Here is an 18,622-nt window from a genome sequence, read left to right as displayed (position 1 = left end):
TTTCCCTCAGGACCTTCAAGTGGAACATTTCCTCTACAACTTTACAGACTGTTATTATACAAACTAATACCAGTCTCAAATCTGCTTTCTATTACCAGAGTCAGAACTAAACATGTAGAACCTACTTTTATCTTTAGGCACCAAATATTTAGATAAAGTGTTCAGAAAGATGCAGATTCAAACTGGCTAAAACCAGAGGGCATAAAACAATGTGTGTTATTCCCTCTGGTTTGAAGGATTGTATTCCATTTAGTTTCTGCTCTTTTTATTATATTTCTGATTGTGTTTTTCATTTTTAAAATAGCCATTATGTCTAATCTTTCACTGTCTCCCCTCTTTTCTTGTGTAATTCTGAGTTTGGTTGCTGTGCATGTTTGAAGATGCACTCTGAGTTCCCTTGTTGCTGAAATGTGCGATAATAATAAAACGTCCTTGTGTGCGGTAAGCGGTGTTGACTTTAATAAGTGCGTCTCGCTTGTGCAGCAATTAGTCATTATCAAAAGATTCCCAAAAAATCAATATGGTGCATTCTAACTTTAAATTGGCATCTTTACGCAACAAAACTTGATCTTTAAAACTTTTAATTACCAACAAAACAAATTTGTCGGTTTTCTTCCTCTAAATCAGTTGCAGATTCGCTTTCTCAAACTAAGATTTTTTTCCATATAAAGTAGCTTTGATCCTTAATGTGTCTAATGGGAGGAAGATAATTAACATGTCAGAAGTAATGCTTGTATTCAAGCTTCGTGAAGATCTACCGCTGAGACTCTTTATTACCTTCCTGCAGGTATTTCTGTCTGTAGAACTGGAGGTTTATGATCTTTGCTTATTATCCCCACCCGTTCTGCAGTGTGTTGGTTTGTTTGTTAAACTAATCACACCCTCGTTTCTCTAAGACCTCGGAGTTCAGCTGTGATATTGGTTTCCCTCTAAAAAGAGACTTTTCTTTCCTTCCACTTTCACCCATGCTTGTATTCTTCCCTTCATCTTAATTGAATAAACCGTATTTAGTTATTCCGGTTGTTTTGCCACCTCTCACCATGAGAGTCCTGGCCACGTTGCATCCGAGCGTCCCTGCTCCGAGCAGCAGACACTTTGTGTTGACCACTTTGTCTAAATCCAGAGTGGGGACCAGCCTCCATCTCATCAGCTTCAGGTTCAGGTCCACTGACGACTCGGCAAGCCTGCAGGAACACAGGATTCACAGTCACTGCTCACAGATATCCGCTCACATATTTGGTGTGAGGTGGTGGTGGCCTGGAGGTTGGAGAAGTTAACATTAACTACAAATGGGATAAATGCATAGAATTATTTTACCTTTTCGGGTCCATGCATTCACTGAGGTTCACCATTCTGGGTCCCATGACTCCTTTGGGGTTTTTCTCCCAGCCAACCGTCTTTGGACAAACTGTGAGGAAAACATATTAACAGAGTGAGAGGTGATTCTCTCTCACAGAAAACTGGAGGTAAAAAAGAAATTGTGTTTCTGCAGTCCATCTAAACATTCGCATCAGGTTTATTTCATTAATGGCAGGTATTTCCGTCTGCGCCTCAGTGAAATTGAAAACAATTTATTTTGTGTATTTCATATCGTAAAATGATTTAGGGAGAAAAAATAACAATTTCACATTGTGAATTCTTTTGTGCTCAAGTAACTGAACCAGTAAAACTAATGACAGCCCGCCAAACAGTGTCTCCATTTGAAGCACTTCAATATGTATTATTGCAGACTATGACAAACAAAACAAAAACTTACCAAAAGTCTCTTCCACACTAGAATTATTTCACACTGAACACTGCTGCAGATCTCCTTGTTTACACTTTATTATTCAGCACATAGACAGTCGCACACACTCATCTTCGAGTCACTAATTAACCTTAAATGCACAAATCTGGACTGTGGAAGGAAACCAGAGTACCTGGGGAAAATTCCAGACGCACACAGTGACAAACAACATGCAAAACCTTCCAGACTCAAACTGAGGGCTGCTCACGGTGAGGACGGTGTTAACCACTGCTCCACCCTGCAGCCCCACAAGACACACATAATCCTGTAATATTCAAGACAACGTTATTTCTACTTTTTACCGACGTGTGCGGACGCTGATTCACACTAACCAGAACACAAATACTCTTCAGGTTATTGAGATGGAGACTCAGCTATGCCTGGTGTTTCTGAAAAGTCGCGCCCAAGGTGGATCGGTTAATCCTTTATCAAAACAATACCAAATGTGTTCGTGCAAAACCAAAGAGGAGAGCCAAATCAATTTTTTTGTAGCAGTGAGCCCATTCTCTGAGAGATGATTAAAAGCCACGGTGTGATGAGGGGTAAACGAAAATACCTCATCGGAACTCGTCCCAAACCTTCACAGATAACAAAGCCGCCCTCATATTAACATTTAAATCGCTTTCGGTCGTCGCTCAGCCGATAAAAAAAAAAATAATGGAGACGCTTTGAGAGATTAGTTTGGCTTGATGCACCAACGCATTATCGTATGTTACATGAGCGTATGTGCACACAAAGACATGCAAACCAAATAAATAAATGAAAAGCACCTGAGTTGTTGGGAAGCTCTGGAAGTTTGACCTGGAACATGACGCTGTGCTGGATGGAGCGGAGTCCCTGCATCGTCCTGTCCCTGAAGCACAACACCTCCACCGTGTCCACCTTAGAGCCCCTAACACACACACACACACACACACACACACACACACACACACACACACACACACACACACACACACACACACACACACACACACACACACACACACACACACACACACACACACACACACACACACACACACACACACACACACACACACACACACACACACACACACACACACACACACACACGATTCATACAAAAGAAGCAAAAAATGTACCCGATTCAAATCTCTCATACACATTTGATCGAATATAATATCCAATAATGTTTCTCTCATTCTGCTAAAACACACAACACACATCATTAGTATTGCCTCGACACATCAACACGACGCTCCAATTAGAACGACATGAGTTAGATTGCAAACTCAGACTGAAGTGACATTACCGAATGAGAAAGACGCGACGGAGAAACTGTGGTCAAGCGTGAGATTAACGTACTTTGTTTTGATAAAAAAAAACGATAATAATTAGAGTGTAAAAACAGTGCTACTCATGCACCACCATTACCCAGGACAGTGGCGCTAAATAAACACTAATGAGATTTCTTTTGTTTACTGGGTGAAAATCCTTCGACGTGCCGCTCTGCAGGAAGCACAACACATTAATGACTGATTGAAGCTGATTGTGGACTTGAACTGGGAGGAATGCGCCGCACCTGCAAAACTGTTTCACCTAACTGAGTCATAATGGCTGCAGTGACAGATGGCGTGATAATTTTACTGACATTCAACTACTAATAATGACTGGATATTAAAAAAAAAAAATTTAATGTTCGGGGTGATCATGTCTTAACATTATTGAAAACCAACTTTCACTGAGTGAGATAAACTGAACTTACACTCCCACGCTGTCATTTTCTTGATAATGCCAATCCTGGCACAAGAGTGAGTTTTTTGTCGTTTGAGTGTGATTATTGTGTTTTGGATTTTTGCAGAGGTTTTGAGTTGTAAATATGCATCCCTCCTTCCGATGGCTTTCTTCCCAACAGCCCATTAACATCCCTGTACATATTGCAACTCTATATTAACCAGAGGCCATAATATATAGCCATCGGGGGCGATTCTGGGAACAGTGTCTTGCTCAAGGACATCTCATATGGGAAAGGGGAAATGGGAAATTGAACTTGCAGAAAATTGCATTACCAGGACATTAAGAAAGAACAAATACTTCATTTCCTCTGGGATGCAGGGTGCAAAACACAGAATAAATAGTTGAATAAACTAAATCCATCATGGATAGATATGTTTTTTTTTTAGCAGAATAGATGAACAAATTCGCCAATGAAATAAAATAACTGCATCCTTTCACTCAGATATTGTTCCTGTGGAATCTGAGTTCAGACATGTTCACAGGAGACCTCAGAATAATCTATTTTAATAAATACTTCATGCACGTGACACTTCTTTCTGTGTTTTCTCATTAGTGGGTACAGCAGCTCATCCTTTCCAGCCACCTCTGTCTCCTGTATCTTCATTAATCATCTACATGTCCTTCCTCACCGTATCATGAAGTTCTTCCCTGGACTTCCTCTTCACCTTTCGCGGTTGGCAGCTCCATCATCGTTTTCTCTACGTGGCGATCATCTCTCTGACATTGATGACCCAACTATCTCAACCTGGTCTCTCTTGTCTATCCCACCATGAGTCGCCCCTCTTATGTCCTCAGCGTGATTCCGGCCAGAAAATTTCCTTTTGTGAACCTCATCATCCTCTGTTCTTCCTCCTGTCTTTAGGTCAGTGCCATTGTAACTAAATCATACACCGGGCGTGTCAAACATAAGGCCCGTGGACCAAATCTGTCCCGCAGGAGGCTCCAATCCGACCGGACAAATCACCAAGCAAATTGTAAAAATGTGAAAGAAAACGATTTTTTTAAAAAACATATATCTTTGGAGTGGTGGCCAGAACAAAACACTAAAACCTGAGCTGAGATATCGGTGATGCTGCCTTGAAAGAGAGTAAGTCTGTTAAAACATGCAAATCATAACGGTTTTTCTGGACATTTCACTGTATTTTCCACCAAAACGTTTAATTAGAATTCTCTTTATGTTGCGATTGGAGTCATTTGTGGTAAGAATTTATTTTAATTTTTTTTTCCAGTTTTGTGAAAATGTAGAAATGTTGACATGGCGCCATTTTACCTGTCCGGCCAACTCAATATGATATTGGGCTGCATGTGGCTTCTGAACTAAAACTAGTTTGACCTGCTGGAGCTGGTCTCACTACATGCTGCAGATCTTCCCCTTTGACAGACCACCTCTCACACTCCTCTTCCACCAGTCCTCACAGGCTTTTTATTTAGTTTCTTCTTAATCTCTCCAATTCCACGTATTTAAATTTTTCACCTTCTCATTTGGTGTATCTGTATCATCCTCCATCTCGGGTCTAATGTAATAAATACATTTTCGACTCAATATGTAATAACGCCGCATTTTGTAATAATCTGCCACATTTTGTAATAATCTGCCACATTTTGTAATAACACGTTACATATTGCAACAGCTATTACAAAATTTGGGTGTGTAGATTATTATTATGTAATAATACATGATACAAAAGCGCAAATATGCAATAACATATTGTAGTGCACCTGTAATTTCTGTGTCAGTAATAATCAATGAGTGTAGCTTTTGTTTACAGTTACATTTGATTTAGAATTGAGCAATAAAACATCCCACTAGTTGTTTAAATAATAAATCCTGATTAGGTTGAAAAGCTTGATGTTATTTTGATGGTATGATGGCTTTTCTCATTAAGGCATCAATTTGGAGGATTTATAACATAATGCACCAGATTATTACATTTTCTTGAACTAAAAAGGAGAGCACTCATATTTTGTAATAACTGTTGCAATATGTAACAAGTTATTACAAAATGCAACGTTTATTAAAAAATGCTACAGATTATTACAAAATGTGGCGTTATTACAAAATGTGGCGTTATTACATAATGAGTTGATCATTTATTACATTATTAGATATCACACCGTTATTACATAATGATTTGATAATTTATTACATTATTAGATATCACACCGTTATTACATAATGATTTGATAATTTATTACATTATTAGATATCACACCGTTATTACATAATGCATCACTACATGGTTGGTACTTCTCTACTTTTTTCCTCTTCTTTCTTTCTGATTTAGCTGGTACTGCCACAACTATAATCACTATCACACACACTTTTATACACGCCGATTTTATTGAGTTTATTTAAAAAATATTTTAAAGCCGCTCGATGTACCTTGATTTGAACCTCAGGGACAAATAAAGTGATTTGAAATGTGCATAGCATAAACAGGCGGTAACGTTAAAGAAAGTCAGATTGCCTCCTGTCAAATTATAAAATCATTTGCTTCAAATAAATGCAATCATTTCAGGTGGAGAATATTTAGAGAACATTTGGAATCTCTCGCCACAGGAAGTGAAATGGGTTTGATTCCTGTTGTGTTTGCGTACTATTGTTTTCCTTCTCACAATCCAAAGACATGCTGGTTAGGTTATGATGCAAACCTAACTCCGCTGTAGAAGTGGTGGTGTGTGTGTTTCTCTGTTGGCCCTGGTGAAGCATGAGACTCACAGTCAGCTGGGGTAGAGCCAAACTCAGATGGATAGTTGTTTTTAACTTTTCAACGGTTTCAGAAAAGCACAAGTCGTGCACCAAGTGTATATGAAGTTAAAAACTTTCTCCCACATGCTTTTAGTCTTTCTGTAAATATTTAAATATGCTCAAACACGGATTCCTGTATTAAACATCTAATAATAAATCTTTCCACCAACTCCTCTGCTGATGCATTTACACTGTAAATATTTAAACAAAATGGAATTACAGACCATGAGCCCATTATCCTCTCCATGTTTAAGCTGTAACATTATAGGGCAGTTTTATGCTTTATTCTGCTTTAAAAATACGCAGTGAGCCATACTATTTATCGGTGACATTTTTCTGTGTCGACACTTAAACCACAAAATGTAACAAGCAACATAAATCGTTCTGGACTCCAAACTCCTCTGTGACTTTTTAATAGGACAACAGAGCCGCTGTAAAAATCCAAATATATGGTCGTTATAAAGAACAAAATACACTTTTCTTACACTTCAGGGTAAAAACTACAGAGGTGGAGCATTTTGTAGCTTGTTTAAAAGTTTAAATAATTCTTTCAGGAGTTTGGAACAGATAGTATTTATACTGAGGCCATCTGGAGGAAGGATGCAACCAATTATCAGTAGTGCAGTAATCTGATAATGTGAAGAAAAACACAGGAGTATTTGTCATATATTACATAATTACCCATTCTCTGAAAAGAGTGTTTGAAATAGACACACTGACCAAACTGTGAGCAAATCTGTTTAAAGATATTTAGTAAAATACACCTTGTTTATGGGTAAAAACTTGCAGTTTTATAGACAAACTGTGCAATCTTAACGAAAACGGTAACGCTTCTGTAAGCAACAGATGTGATCTGGAAACAAGCAGAGGAAATCCTGTTTATCTCATCTGCTTGGATCCTGCACCAACGTGATAACCTGAACTCAAAAAGCTGTTTCTCTCTCACTCCGACTGGCCGAGGCACACAGGACCGTCTATAGCCCACTCTGCTTTTATCCGGCATTTCATCGGTACTATTGAAGTGTTGTAATTTCCTAATTTTAAATTTTTGTTTTATGATAAGAGTCAACCTCCCGATGTAATTTCGCCTACCTGTAATTTAGTGCTAAGTGAAGTTAAATGATGAATAGCAGCACAGTTTGTGTGCCAGCTTCATTCAATTATTCACTCGGAAATATTCTGTCTTTAACTTTGCCCCTGGTTGATCTTCTCATTATCTTGGTCCAATCAAGGACTTCGTCATCTCGCTGTCAGTGACACACAGAAACACACACAGACACGCAGGAGCAGTATAGTTTACCATTGGTTAGCCAAGAGGACCAGCAGATTCCTCAGAGGCCAGCCGGGATGTTGGGACAGAGTACACGGATCATAGACGCCCACAGTTACCTGGAAACACACCAACAAGCCGTGTTTACGTTACTGAAAAGTATGCGTGTGTGTGTGTGTGTGTGTGTGTGTGTGTGTGTGTGTGTGTGTGTGTGTGTGTGTGTGTGTGTGTGTGTGTGTGTGTGTGTCTGTGTTTTTTCACACACATTTTCATAAACCTGTGCGAATGCCAGTGAACAGTTTAAAAAAAAAGATATTTTTAATGTAATGCTTTATATTTTAACACCGAATTGCGGCCAGCGCAGACATGTTGCACAAATGCTGTTTGTCATAAAAAATAAATAAATAAATAAATAAATAGATCGTCTTGGCTTTGTACCTTCTTAGTATCCGTGTAAAAAGTCTCCCAGTCCCCGAGTGGAGCCAGCTGAACGGCGTCGGCTGTGTATTTCATCACGAAGTAAGGAACCGCAGTGGTCGCCCGCTGGACACACAGGCCGTCGTACGCCTCCTGCAAGGCAGCAATCTGGGACAGGATTGATTGGTCAGATATCTTCATGAAGCACACGCTCCACCAGACGAGGGAAAATTTATCTTTCTGCAGGGGCTACGTGGAAAACTAGAACTACCGTGGAGACACATGTTCTTTCTCTGCGGTATGAACATAATCTGTTAATAGAAAGCAGTGTGACACGCGCTTTATCAGAAGCTACTGTTCCTGCTACTGTTACTTCCCAGGTTTTGGCTGATAATAGTGATTCAAGCTTTCAACACCATAGAACGAGCTCGAGCACAATAAAGAGTTGACAGGAAGGAGAAATGTGTGACGTTCTTTGTTACGGAACAAATATTGAGAGGCTTTGAAATGTAAAAACCGACCTGCTTAGCCGAGAACACTTTTTCTAAAACGGCCGGCCGTTGGACGATCTTTATCCCCTCCGGGAAACAAAGTGCCGGGAAACAGAACCAGTAGTAGAAGTGATACTTCTTCAAATCCTGTAAAAGAAAATCAGAAAAATAAGCTGTTATCGAGTTGTCGTATTCTGAAAGTAACACTTGATTTTTTTTTAACGTACTGCGAAGGTCAGAAGGATGAATCTGCAGAGGATAGACGGGTCCTTTAATGCGGCGCCAGACTGGATCGCGTCCCATATCTGCACAGGTAATTTAACAAATAGTCATTTCATCATAGGAGTTTCGGTCTGACTAAAGTTAAATTTTTTGTGGTGATTTTACCTCTCGGGCTTCTTTCTCCAGCAAAGCCTTCTTGTCTGTGGTCTTGAAGGCGTCGAGTGTGTTGGTGTTGTACAGCGTTCCGGCAGCCGGGCAGCAGCGAGCCGGAGTCGGACCATCACTGGTAAAGAAAGTAGAACTTTTTTAAACGGCACATTGACAAAGACGCCACAGCAAGGTCCAGATGCAGAGGTCCAGATTCTTTCCTGTCTTTCCATAAAAGTTGGGCAATAAACCGGGAGACGGCTGATGTCGGCCAGAAGACCGGATAAAAGCAACAGAACCACCAAAACAAGATTAAGAATGTTTGAGCAGAGAAAGCTCGGCCAGGTCCGTCTACTACACTTCCTTTATTCAAACACATCCCGACTTTATAAGGAAAGATTCACACTGTTGGAAAGTTAAACCTGGAGTGGGACCATTAGAAGTGTGTAACTTTGATAAAATTATTATTTTTGACGGCTGATTAACTCAAACACGGTCTTAAGTCAATATTAGATCAATTTCTAACTAAATGTATTAAGTTCATTCAGTCCCACTTAGAAAAATGTCTTCGTAGTGGATTCCCTTCCTCTAAAGCCGTGATTCTTATTCTACCAGGCCGCCGTTTTGGAATCCCAACATTTCCAGGACTTTTCTTTTTTACTAAATGTCTGATACAAACTGCTTGATAATGTGTTTAAATCAAGTTGTTGTGGCTCAGTTGGTGAAAGGGATTGTTCTCCCATCCCATCACTTCTTATATTATGACTTTTTATTTCAAATATTTTCTGGGAGTGATAAAAATAACAATTGAATCAAACAAGAGATTAAAAACAATTCAAACTCTGATATTCTTATATTTTTGTCCAAAAAGAGTAAAAGGGACAAAACTTTAATGACCATACTACTTTTTAAAATAAAAAAAGTCTTACTTTCTATCATATTTAAATTATTATGAATAAAATGAAACAATTCATTTTTACATTAGGCATTTTTTATATATCATATTGATCATACATTTGTTATAGTTGTAAGGAAAACGTACGTAAACCTTTTGGAATTTCTGCATAAACTGACCATAAAATGAAGTCTGATATTGTCACAACAACAAACAAACAAACAGTGTTTAATAACAGAAATTCTGAAGAAATCTACAAGAAAACATAATTGTTAGTTATGAATTATTAAAAAAAAAAAAAAAGGTATTTTATTGTTGTGACTTAAGACTGGTTCCTATTTTAGGACCAAATCTTACAGAAATGCAGATCATTTCACAGAGATCACACATATTCCTTCAACTGTACGTATCTTTTTTTTATCATTTATGTCACAAATATACCTTACATATGTACATTTTAATCTGTATTACTCCACTTTTATATATGCAGTACCTTCAATAAATAAATAAATGAATGAATGAATGAATGAATGGTGTGTGAACATACGTGTAAATGTGTGTGCGAGCGCGCAAGGCAATTTGAGCAAGGTATAGAGGTTGAAACACCGTATAAGTGGAGTGTATTTACTATTTACATGGACGGGTGTCGTACTACGGTCTAACTGTTTCCCACTGGTCTGAGGCGAACGTTTCATTTGTTGTTTCCTGTTGTGTTTATTCACCATTTCTCTACATCTGCATCTGAAGCACGCGGTAGAAGTGATATTATTTACGCATCGCTGACAAGTGGAGAGGGTGATTCAGGATCTGACAGCGGATGATATAACGAGTTCTCACACTGCAGCTGTCGTCCGTCTGACGCCGCAGCTGGTGTAAATTTGAAAGATCTAAAAGTAGTCCCAGATTAATTGACAATGATACACTCGGGTGGTTTACAAGGGCTTCCGGCTGAAATACAGGCTCAGGTGACCTGATTGTAAATGCCACAATGGTACGATCCAATATGGAAGGAGAAATGTGTTCTTTTTATCCTTAATACCGTTTCTGAACACATAAAACCAACAACATAATTCATTCCCTCAAAAGCCCTATTAAACCCGATTACACATACATAAAAGGACAACATGAGGAATTGCTGCAAAAAAAAGAAACGGTCAGTTTTTTAAGCCAAACTAATTTTAAGAGAATCAAATGAATATAAAATCCACGCCAGCGTCACACATAAGCCTCCAAAAATGAGTCGAACCTTTAATCTAATTGTTCATATTCTGTATTTAAAAGGTTAATTATTTATACATTTATTGCTTCAGCAATTAGTTTCTCTTCAAAAAAATATTTTTTACACGTACATAACAACAAAGTACAAAACTTTAATCACAAAGTTGTACACGGGAGAGGAAGTACTCTCAAAGTGTTTGTACACAGTCACCACCAACATTTAAATTATGAAATTCCTATAAATACTACAAACTCAAGTAGACCAGAGGAACTTTTCAAACATGCTGCTGACTGTCGTAAATAGTTCTTCTGCACATGCTCAGTAGATGGACAAGAACAAAGTTTCCTCCAGAGTGTCATGACTCTCAGTCCATAGTCTCCTGGGACTTGGTACTTTTATTTTGACAGTCACCATAATAACAATCCAACTTGGTGGTCTGTCCACTAGAATGCCCGTGTTCTACCGTTAATGTTTAAAGTTTATAAGATAAGATAAGATAAGATAAGATAAGTTATCCCTTTATTTATCTCACATGTGGAGAAATTTGCAGTGGTACAACAGGATAGTAAAGAGAAAGAAGCACACATAGCAGAAACTAAAAAAAAGCAGATAAAAATACAATATAATAAAAAATACACACTTATAGGATTATTATTATTCTCTGCGCACAGGGGTGTGTAGTTGTATTATAAAAATCATCTCCTAGTTGTCCTACATGTTAACTTCAGTGTTTGAGCAATTTTCTTATTTTTACAATGTTGCCGCGTTGCAAAGCAAAACTTTTCTGAAACGAAAAAAAACCAACCATAAACATGATACGCAGCCGAGTAAACGGGGCTTTAGCTCAAAGATATTTTTCATGAGTTTTAAAACATTTTTAAGTCCTATACACATCTGTTTTGTTCAATGATATATTAATTCCCTATTGATTTTTCTTTTTAAGATTATTTTGATTGCATGTGATGATGCACAGTACCAATCTTCTTGGTGTATTCTATTTTTTAATTGATTGATTCATTCTGTGTTTTTGCACATGAGATTATATAGCATACATTTTATTTATACAACTGAAATTTCCATTTAAGTCCCAGTGACAACCCAAACCTGCCATTTGTAAGCATTTAGTAGTAGTTTTCATTACTTTAAGTTCTCTTTGAAACTGGTTTTTGAGAGCACTCAACATGAAAATACTTGCCTGGTTCAAAGTTGACGGGCGATAGCAATCTGACCGGTTAATGAAATTTTGTGTATAAAAACAAGTACGACGAGTTCAGCTACAACTCATTGTAGTAGCTTCCTGGACTCGAGCTCATTAAAACTGGTGCTTCATTTTCAGAGAAATGCCTGAGGTTCAGATTGTGTTTCTGTGTATTCGAAGGTTCAACAATAAAAACAATCAGTTTGTGTACAAAAAAAAAAAAAAAAAAAAAAAAAAGCAGCTTTTACTTACATATCAAACGCACTGTACTCCAAAGTCAAGCGGGTCGGCAAACCAACTGGATCACCTAGGGAACAAACATCGAAAGTTCAGTCAAGCTGGTGTATTTGTGCGACAGTGACTCTAAACTGGCGCCGTCACTTCTCACCGTTGTAGAAGTATCCTTTGATGGATTTGGGACTCTCGTCCAGCCTGTAGTCGTTCAGTTTCTTCTGGGTGAGCTGGTGCCAGAAACCGGCCTCCAGAGCGCTGCTGAAGGGAGCGAACTGCAGCTTGAGCTCTGCGCTGGACGAAGCCGCTTCACCGGAGTCGGACGACGCCATCTCGACTTCAGTCTGAACTGCTCCTACAGAGTGCGAAGAAGAGAGATGAAGGCTGTAAAAACATGCATGCACATCATCTAATGGGGAAAAGCCGAACTCGCTGCTGACACTGACGAACAGGCCGCTGTGAACTGATGCTGTTTTGACCTTGTGGGATGAGGCCCTCGAACCACTTTGCATCTCTCTCACAGATTCACAGACATAATCAACGGTGGCAGACGAACCTGGAAAGAGGCCAGCCTGCTTATCAGGACCTACTTCATTTTTTTCCCCCCTAGGACACTTCCACATGCAAACAGGAACCCCCAAAAATTGCTGGATATTTCCAAGACACATCATAAAAACATTTGCAGAAGAAGTCCAAGCTTCCGATGACTAACTAAGCAGCATTATGTGGCGTTTACAGCAGCTAAATGGCTTGTGTTTTTTCATGCATGTCAATTTTTGGATTTGTAAGTGTGTAGTGTGTTCCTACAAGGACCTGTAAATGTCATGATTCTGCTACTCTCCCACTGGAACAGAGACTGTAACTCCAGTTTAATTTGCTGATTCTTGTCAGGCTGTGTCTGTTTTGGTATGTCCTGTAACTCCTTATAGACGTGAAAGTAACTGGATAGCACCCAGGCTGAAGAAAGTGACCCTGCAAGTCTAGACTGAGGGCAATTATACCATAATTTACACATAATTCTCCACTAGCAAAATCCATTTATCAAAAGAGGGCATGGAGAAATGAAGTGCTGGTGAAGACAGACATGAACAGGACCTTGTTAGTACGCAATAGTACTGACAAGGTCAATAGGCACACACACACATCATGCGTACAAATTGCATTATGCATGTACCAATCTAATTATACATGCACCACTTCTGAAATCTCATAACCGGCTCACTAATATCATTACGTACATACAAATGACAATATGCACATACAAATCAAGAATCACGCAAGTCCTTTCGCTAGTATGGCGGACACGAGCAGACCTGTTACGTAAAACAGAGAAAATCACTTCGTACGCTCAGTTTTCAAATCACTCGGCGGGAAAATGCAGATATTTCATGCTTTGCATCCAACACTACATGCACTAACGATACACCTCAAACATCAGCCTGACCATCCGTCTTCTTTCCCCAAACAAAGACACGTTCAACAATTTGATGTTTTTAATCCTTCTGAATTCGAACCATCGTTGTGTGCACATATCAGGGACCATTTATAGTTACTAATTACTCTAATATAAACATTTTTATAATGTAGAAAAACACAAAAGTACGTGATTCAAGCACAGGGAGAACATGCATACTTTACACAGTGAATTTGAACTAGCAACCTTCTCGACTGTGTCATTGGATGTCATTGTAAACTGGACTGCCCCAAAGATGTAATCCTGTCATGAAATCTGAATAGCCAGTTAAAATATTGATCAGTTCAAAGAATTTAGTCGACAATTGTTTTCAATGGTTTTAGATTCTCAAGTCAAAGTTAAAACTTAAAACTGAAATGTTTTGATTTGTTCTGAGCTTTGAGAGAGGCTGGTTGATGTTATTATTAAAGTTAGTTTGCGTGTCACTCAGCGATGACTCATCGATCAGCCCACAATCTCATCGGTTGCACCTTCAGTTACTCTGCCACATCCACATTGGTTGCCGACAACAGAAATGCATCTGTGAGTTAAAATATCCTCCCTGGGCATGACGAGTTTTCTGTACTGTCTCATGAGGGGAGAAATAAACATTTCAGAACTTGTAGAAACACTTTAAACTAGGTTTCACCCCAAAGCGGCAGCCCTTACTCACCGTCCTAAATCCCTCCTGCACACGACCGACCTTGACGACTGCAAAGCACTTTACGTTGGTCTTGAACACGCTGCAACCTCTCGCCTACAGTGAGTGCAGAATGTTAAGTCTGTCCTTGAATCTCTCGCTTCCTTCGTTTGCTTCATGTAGGATTCACTTCAGATTTATACTGTTTGCCTTTAAAGCCTTGAAAGGTCTGACTCCCAGTAACCTCACTGACAACACGCACGCTTACAGCCCACAGCAATCCACTCAATTCTCATTGTGCCGACACGCACAGGGGGATCGGGCTTTTGCTGTCATAACACTTGAACACGACAATCATTCCTCCATCCATCCATGCATCCATCAACTATATCACGTTTTCTTACAAGGGCAGCGCACACCCTGAACTGATCGCCAGAGCATCACAGAGATAGAGACAGAGAACCACACACATTCACACTTAGAATGGCATCAACTAACCTTACATGCATGTTTTTGAAATGTGGGAGAAAATAAGACTACCTGGAGGACACCCACGCACACAAAGAGAGAACATGCAAACTCCACACAGAAAAGCCCGGTCAGTATTTTAACCCAGGTCATTTTCATTGTGAGGCGAGAGAACTAACCGCCATGCCAGTTACACCATGCAGCCCCAGTCATTACCACTCCACATTACAACAATAAAATATAATTTAAAAAAAAAATCAAGGTTCCTAGAGACATAAGTATTGCATTTTATTGTGTTTTGATGTTGTACTTTAATATTGTGAGTGTGCTTTCATTTTATTTGGCACAAGATAGAAAGCAACTGTTAAGTTGCAAAATGTGATGTTGTTAGAACTATTTATTATTGTACAGATTATAAAATCTGTACAATAATCTGTATGCTCATTCAAAAATGCAAGCTGCTATAAAATACCTCTCTCATTAAATCCTACCATCATTGAAATGAACTAGTTTATGTTCATTCACAGCGGTTTTCCTGCTTCTTCTTCTCTAAATTGAAAGATAAACTATATTGAGGCTCAGTAAATACCACCGACTCCTGAAAACTATTCGTAGTGTTTAAGATTAGTTATATTTGGGGGGTTGTTTACTTGCTGTGCAGTGAAGTTAATGGACACAGACCAGACAGTGAAAGCAGCAGCTTTGACACGTGAAACGCTTTCAAACGCTCCGGTGATATCAAACACAGGACGAGACACGGCTGTACAACAGAATAAATAGCATATATTATCTTTACTGGCCACAGAAAGCGTGTATGTGTCAAACTGTTAAGAGGTTTGTGCACTTACCACAGACTATCACTTCCTGGTGACGTAATCACGTGATCGCTGGATTTGTCAACAAAGCGGTGCAGTGTGGGTAAAATGTCGCTCCGTGTTAGCTTAGCTGCTAAGCAGATTCACGGTGCAAGCGTCATCGAATAAAACACGAAAAACCAAAACAGCATCAAAAACACGCAAACGACGAAGCAGGAGAACACAGACAGAAACCTGTAGGTGCCGTTTCTTTTCATTTCGGACACGCAGATGACCGTGGGTGAACCAGGATGCAGCTCAGGTGTTCCTGTTCTTTTATGTCCTTATCATCGGTTTAATAGGATAAAGCAACAGACGGAACATTGTGGGATCGAGACAGGTTGAGCTCCAATACTTTGGAATTGTAAGGAAGGAGCTGCGAGCTTATTTTCAGCAGGCTCGTCACCAGGAAGTGAGACATTAGCGTTTGTAAAACCGGACCATGCTTCAATGGTTTAGAGACCGTCGCCAAGTAACATTCCAGAAGAAAAACGCAGAATGCTCAATTCAGGTGCACAAAGGCAAAACGTGCAGGTGCTTTTTTGATTCAAGTTGGGAACAATTTTAAAACAAGAAAAGTACTTTATAGTTACTAATTTAATGACAAAGATTTCAGAAATGCTAAAGTTTAAGGGACCTCTAACAATGTTCCTTCCGGACCAGTGTGCTGCATGTTTTAGGGAGTTGCCTTATGCAACCTAAACTAAACCAAAATAAGCTATTAAAGTAAAATTTATTCATATAGCACCAAGCACAACACAACAATAATTTAGCACTTTTACAGTGAAAACCCCACAATTCTACTTGACCAAATGAAGGCGATGTTGGAACAGAAAAGAAAACCCTCTTGACGGGATGAAACCTGCAGAACCAGACTCAGAGGTGGAGGTTTTCTGCTGTTCCGTTTGGGGTTTGGGGATAGAGACGACAAAACGAGGGACAGAGAGCAACAAGCAAACAGACATAAATCCTTTATCTCTAGACAGATAGGAGCCGGAGGCTCGGACCACAAAGTTCCAGTTCCAGTGTTAGAAATCCTGCAGGAAGGTTATGTCACAGCAACCCCCCCACCCCCCCGAAAACAAAACAAAATAAACAAACATACAAACAAAAACAAGACTACTGTACTGACCTTGGTTTGGGTTTTTTATTTGGCGTCTCTGTGTGCTCAATGCTGAGCCCCCTATGGTGATTTAGAACCTCTACTGTAGCTGCACTGACTCCCTCACATTTGCTTTTCCATTTAGGTTTTACAGCAACAAAACTACATTCTATACAGACACTAAATAAATGTATTTTTTTCTTCGAAATGATGACTTATAATAAAATACAAACATTTCATTAGTGAAGAACAGCAAGGAAAGCACTCGCACAATCTGAGTGAGGCTTCCTATCTTTAGTAGCAGTAGCAATGTCTCCGGAAGTTGCATTGCCCCCGTTTCCAAGGAGATGGAGTTGATGTGTTTTCTGTTTCAATATTATCCTCAGGGATGATTTTTTTATTTTCAGCATTACTTAATACTTTTACAGTTGGTAGAGAGGGGCATTGCAGGTTCAATCCCGCCTCCTGTCTGTACACCCAAGTGTCCTTGAGCGATAGACCGAACCCACTGAATGGATGGATTGAGCACCTTGCATGGCTCCAATGACTGAGTGAATGTCATTACCATGTGAATCTCTTTGGAGGCTGCTCAAGCAGTGGAAAATCTCTATACACGCGACATTCATTTACCAATTTACAAAACCATGTTTAGCTATTTATTAATTTTTTATTTTCTTATCAACAAAAAATGAAAACTTTTTCCGATCTGACGTCCAATTTCCCTCTAAAAGTGACATAGATTGCTGCAAATCGCATTGATATTGTTCATAAATAGTTTCTGTTTAGACTACTTTGTGCTGAGGATAACTTCATGTCATTTATGTTTAATTTAGCCACCTTCAGCTTCTTTTAGTTTCTCCCTTCAGGGGCTCATTTTCCTCCATGTCGGACTTTCCCCGTCTCCTCCAGCGTTTCGATTTCCTTCACTCCACTAGGATATTTCTGGGATGTCTGGCGGCTCCATCTCCAGCATCCTTTGTCTAATAGGTCTGCTGTCACTCCTCAGCGCGTTTCCATATGCTCGCATTCTCAAATCTCTCCAGACGGACAGTTAAGGGTGAGAAATCTGGAGCTCAAGTTAATGATTTTAATTCTGTGTTCGATTAGTAGTAGATCGTTTGAAAAAGACAAGGCAAGGCAAATTGATTTATAGAGCACCTTTCAGACACAAGGCAATTCACAGTGCTTTACAAAGAAATAAAGGAAATACATTAAAGCTTTAAAAAAAAGCTGTGTTTGAAGAGTTTTATACAAGCATTGATATGTATATATAATTGTGTTTTGTTTGTGGAAAAATAATAAAAAAATTTAATTCCAAAAAAAAATAAAAAATAAAGTTCCAGCTGAACGCATCTCCGCCGGCTGTACCTGCAGGGAAAGACCAAGTCTTTGGTTGTAAATGTGGTGTAAGTCCAAGCTGTTAACACAGAAACTAATCTACATGCATATTTACCCATTTGTATTCATTTCCCCAAAATTGTTTGAAATACAAGTACATACTTTAAAAAAAAAAGTGAATCATTTTCCTCTCTTCCTCTTCAAACTCCTATATGTGTGTAACACGAATGTGCTCCCATCACAAACCATCCTACCTCCTTGCAAACTATTCTTATTACAAAAGTGGCGCAAGCACTCCCATACCTTATAATCTAGGCACAGAATGCTTTTTCTTTTTTTTTTTTTTTTCAGAGCAGTAATGGATGATTCCAGTTGAATGAC

General features: G+C 39.1%; 1 protein-coding gene across 2 annotated transcripts in view; it reads right to left on the bottom strand.

Moving 5' to 3' along the window:
- atg7 (ATG7 autophagy related 7 homolog) overlaps positions 1 to 16,276 on the bottom strand; it is a 97,593-nt gene extending 81,317 nt beyond the window's left edge. The window contains exons 1-11 of one of the 2 annotated variants that reach the window (XM_080461888.1): positions 15,796 to 16,276; positions 12,544 to 12,741; positions 12,408 to 12,462; positions 8,862 to 8,979; positions 8,702 to 8,779; positions 8,505 to 8,621; positions 8,005 to 8,151; positions 7,597 to 7,685; positions 2,557 to 2,678; positions 1,318 to 1,408; positions 1,040 to 1,184 (exon numbers count right to left, since the gene is read on the bottom strand). In XM_080461888.1, the coding sequence (XP_080318014.1) occupies positions 1,040 to 1,184; positions 1,318 to 1,408; positions 2,557 to 2,678; positions 7,597 to 7,685; positions 8,005 to 8,151; positions 8,505 to 8,621; positions 8,702 to 8,779; positions 8,862 to 8,979; positions 12,408 to 12,462; positions 12,544 to 12,718 (1,137 nt within the window). In that variant the 5' untranslated portion in view covers positions 12,719 to 12,741; positions 15,796 to 16,276. The remainder of the gene's footprint in view (positions 1 to 1,039; positions 1,185 to 1,317; positions 1,409 to 2,556; positions 2,679 to 7,596; positions 7,686 to 8,004; positions 8,152 to 8,504; positions 8,622 to 8,701; positions 8,780 to 8,861; positions 8,980 to 12,407; positions 12,463 to 12,543; positions 12,742 to 15,795) is intronic. The other variant, XM_080461887.1, reaches the window with a different exon arrangement.
- Between the last annotated feature and the right edge of the window lie 2,346 nt (positions 16,277 to 18,622).

This window comes from Lipophrys pholis (assembly GCF_963383615.2).
Source record: "Lipophrys pholis genome assembly, chromosome: 4".
NCBI classification, from domain to species: domain Eukaryota; kingdom Metazoa; phylum Chordata; class Actinopteri; order Blenniiformes; family Blenniidae; genus Lipophrys; species Lipophrys pholis.
The sequence above is the reverse complement of the archived record's forward strand: the minus strand, read 5'-3'. Positions and strand labels throughout refer to the sequence as shown.